This window comes from Sinocyclocheilus anshuiensis, unplaced genomic scaffold (genome assembly GCF_001515605.1).
Source record: "Sinocyclocheilus anshuiensis isolate Anshui unplaced genomic scaffold, SAMN03320099.WGS_v1.1 scaffold1043, whole genome shotgun sequence".
Taxonomy (NCBI): Eukaryota; Metazoa; Chordata; class Actinopteri; order Cypriniformes; family Cyprinidae; genus Sinocyclocheilus; species Sinocyclocheilus anshuiensis.
This window is the reverse complement of record NW_015546061.1, coordinates 41529-45716: the sequence shown is the minus strand read 5'-3', so window position 1 is coordinate 45716 and position 4188 is coordinate 41529. Positions and strand designations below refer to the sequence as shown.

General features: G+C 36.6%; 1 protein-coding gene across 1 annotated transcript; it reads right to left on the bottom strand.

The window, feature by feature from the left end:
• Nucleotides 1–221: 221 nt before the first annotated feature.
• On the bottom strand, nt 222–3602 carry gpr78b (G protein-coupled receptor 78b). The gene is made up of 3 exons (XM_016500700.1): nt 2920–3602; nt 2705–2818; nt 222–279 (listed from the first exon to the last, which is right to left on the bottom strand). Exons 1-3 carry the CDS (start codon nt 3585–3587, stop codon nt 222–224), a joined length of 840 nt encoding a protein of 279 aa, XP_016356186.1. The 5' UTR covers nt 3588–3602.
• Between the last annotated feature and the right edge of the window lie 586 nt (nt 3603–4188).

The following is a 4188-nucleotide window of genomic DNA, read 5'->3' as shown; positions in this document are numbered from 1 at the left end:
ACACATATTCACCGTCTATTAGACGTATATATGTAGTCGTTTAATAGCTGTCTAATTGATGACTAGTCTATAAATGGGCTATGATTAGACGTCTATTAGATTTTCACTGACAGCCCAAATTTAGCCTCGTTTTAGCCTAGACGTCTAGGCTATATTTAGACGTCTAATAGACGTCTTTTAAACACAAAATTGCTTACTGGGAGGTTATTTATATGTACAAATCATCCAAGCACCCAATTCCTAGACATTTCTAATATAGGCCACATTTCATTAACATTGCTAAATATTATTAAACTGGAAATAAATTAAAGATCCATCTTTGATTGTCAAAAGAATTCCAGGTTCAGTTCCCTCTCAGCCAATTAGATTTCACATAGTATTTTCATAGGTCAGTTGTGGAGGTCTGATTGTTTAAAGCTTTATTTATATAGCGCCTTTTAAAAGTGTTTACAAATTATTTTACAGAGACATGCATATGTGCATTCACAGAAAATAAAATGCAAATACAAACATAAAATAGATAAAGTAGTAAAACAAAGTACAATAACCAGTTTATGTTAAAACTAAAATACAACAATAAAAAAATCAAGGAACAAATCTGTTTTGAGATACTTTTTAAAAGTGCATAATGATAACTTTTGACAACGTTTAATTCAGGTACGAAAATAATTAATATCTAGGGCATGAGCACAGAGAGATTTGCCAGTGCACATGACAGTTTGAGTGAGAGGAGAGACACGTTTTAATGTGCGTGCATACTCTCAGGGCAAGAGCAGCATGTATCTGAGCGCGTGCGTCCGGTTTGTGCGAGAGCAAAGGAAATCCGCTTGCGAGCGGAGAGATTCGCGCTCGCGCATTATATTAATGTGCTTTCGCGCTACAATAATGCGTTCTCGACATTTGTCATAAAAATAACGCCATATATTAACAGTCTTCTATCAGCCAAGAAACTGACAGAGTAAAGCCAGATAAGAGCAGAAGGAGGGGACAAAGTAATGATAAAAAAGGAAGCAGAGGTTATTGAATAATCTTAGTTGAGTGTGCATCAATGCTCAGACTCTGTCTGACCAGCACAAATCCAACAAGTGTTATTATACCACGGTCAGGAACATGGACTGTCTGTGTCATGTTTTGCCCCTTTTTCTGTTCCCTTATTTGGTCATGTTCCTGTTCTCGTTTTGTTAATTAGTTTGATTAGTCATCCCATGCACCTGTGTTTCCCCAATCATCCCCTGTATTTAAGTCCCAGTCTGTGCAGTCTGTCTCTCTCGGGTCTACTCGTTGTGTACGTGTGTTTGCGCCAGCGCCCTTTGTGTGGCTGTACTCTGTATTCCTTGGATTAAAGACTTTTGATTGTACTCCTCGTTTCCCTCGTACTCCTTCCAACAGCGTACCGTGACAACCGCAAGGAATAGCAATGAAAAATTACTGCTTCACAATATCGTCCTGTAACGTTAAAAATCTTGAAATGGAGACATTCTGTTATATCTTACTCATGAAGACAAATATCCCCTGAAAAAACACAATCATAAGACTAAACAAAAATGGAAAAAATAATATTAAATAATTTATTACAAATGACTAATCAATGAATTAATCAATTGAGTACATACATTGTTTAAATTATTATAGATTATTATATGATTAAATTCAATAATAAAATGATTAAGTGATAAATGATCTTAATATTTTACATTTTGTGTCATAACTAAATTACCAAATGTTTCTATTTATTTCCTATAATACCACATTGGCTGATGCATCATCATCACCCTTGACATGCTAAACTTGTTACAATTTAAAAGTAAATCTCCCCCATCTTATCCTATACTTAATATTAGGCATTAATCACTTAGATAAGACAACTCTTTCAAAGAATCTTCTGATAAACAGCACTATTGAAAGTAACATTTAATGTGTTGTTGGAATAATTACTCAACTTTTTAAATAACAACTATTCATTCTTAAGTGAGAAATTGTGTAGCTTGATAATTGACAATGTTGTGACAAAATACACAACAATCTAGCATAAATGGCATAATTGTTGTATGTATTTGTTATTATTACAATATGAAATATAGATATATTATATACCTATATATAAAATTATATAAAATAACCAATAATAAAAATAATGCCTTTATTGTAGTAGTGTAATGATCATTTCGTTTATACCGTTTCAAAAAGTATAACTAAATCTATTAAAAATCAGTTCTGCTTATTTGTTATCAGTCTCTTGAAAATAAGAATGGTCCGACTGTATCAAGAAGGCAATATCGAACGATTGCTGCATAAAATAATTACATGACTTAATACGTCACACTTTCATTTGAAGGGAAAGAAGTTAAGAATGTAGGTAGTGACGTATTAGCAGGGTACTGAGAAGTAAATAAACCGGGTGAGAAGAAAAATTTCGTTATCGTATTCTTAGACTTTTTTTCTTGTCTTGTTTTTCTTGTATCACGACTCAATTAAATATCATTTCGAGGCACACTTTTACTTTTCAATAGCGAAACATTCGTTCATTGTTCAGTTAAACGTTATTCAATGCTTCAAACCGCTTCGTTGCGTCCCACATTAGCCTTACTAATATCTTTAGATCTGTGTCTCATGTTTTATGATAAACAATTCCTCCCAGATTATTCCATAGTGTTTATACCAAATGGTTTGTAAAATGTTAAGCTTAAAACCTTTGGCTACATACCTTGTGATGACATAAGGGGCGAAACAGATGATGAAAGAGCCGATGAAAATGCTAATCTTCTTAGTAGCGCGCTGTTTCCTCCTCTTTTGTTCAGCAATACAGCGCTGCTTAACACTACAAAGGAGTTTTACAAAATGTTAATGGCACTTATGTTACAATGGGGAATTTTGCACAAACATCCCTATGATGCTTACTGAAAAAAAGATCATAAATACCTTGGATGAATTTCTACCAGTAAGAAGAGGGTCTGCATGGTTATAATGTCAATCCTCTTGCAGTGAAAGCGTGCAACTTTTAAAACCTTTAAGTATGTGACGCACAAAATTACGAGCGAGAGCATGAAGCTGGTGGAATGAAAGACAATGGTGAACACAGTAAACTTAATCTGTGCGCTCTCCTTGCTTAAATGCAACGTGCATGATGCGTAAATGGGACTATAGTCAAACCAGGAGAAAAGCAGTGGAATAAGGGAGAATGTGAACGAGTGGAGCCACGAATAACACACCATGACCAGTGCGTCCCGGTAGCGCATTCTGCTGGAGTAACTCAGCGGGAAAACCACGGCGATCCAGCGGTCTATACTGAGTGCTGCCATGGTCAGCATGCTGTTGGCTGTCAGAAAGGTCTCCAGAAAGCTGAGCGTGCGACAGAGGCAGTCCCCAAAAGGCTGCTGGTGCTTTACAATCCCAACTAAAGTGGACGGCATGTTTACGACAGAAATTAGTATGTTGCAAAACGACAAGTTCATGGTAAACACCCCTGGCACCTGGCGTCGTATTTCGCTGCTGTGAATGAAACATAGCAACACCAGTAAGTTCGACAGCAAAGAAACAATCACAATCACAACGATGAACAAAGCAAACAGAATTTCCGCAAAGTCCATTTCTCACTTCAGAAGTCCCCTTGCGATGTATTTGCCCCTAATTGTGGTGAATAAGTTATCAACTGCATGATTCTTCATCTGTTAAACACGCAGATAAAATTACTCCAGTAATAAGTAGGAGCACGCACTCGGGTGCGCTGTCCAGAGTGCTGAACCATAATGCCGCCTGCACATTTCCCTCCAGATTTGTAAAAAAAAAAAAAAACCTTTCTAATGAATATATATTGCACTGTTATAACAGAAAAAAAATCCCATCTAGTGTGCATCATGATAGAGGCACTCAGTCCCGTGCATCCCAACGCTCGTGTTGGTAGAGCCCAGAGACTCTATCACACTCTGTACTGCTTTGTTCTTAGCTCATGCGCACAGGGCAGTGACGTGTGAGGCCATTTTGTAGAAATCCTGAAAAATACTTGAAAATTCTAGAAGAATAATCTTGTGGTTGCGCTGGAGTACACTTTCGTATGAATATACTTTCAACAAGACAAATGTCGTAACGTCTTCTGGAAACCTATGCTCCAGTTCCCCATCTGAGAGAACTTTTGGGAGTGGGTGCTCAAATGTATATAGCCCTATTACATTAACATATAAGTATACGTTT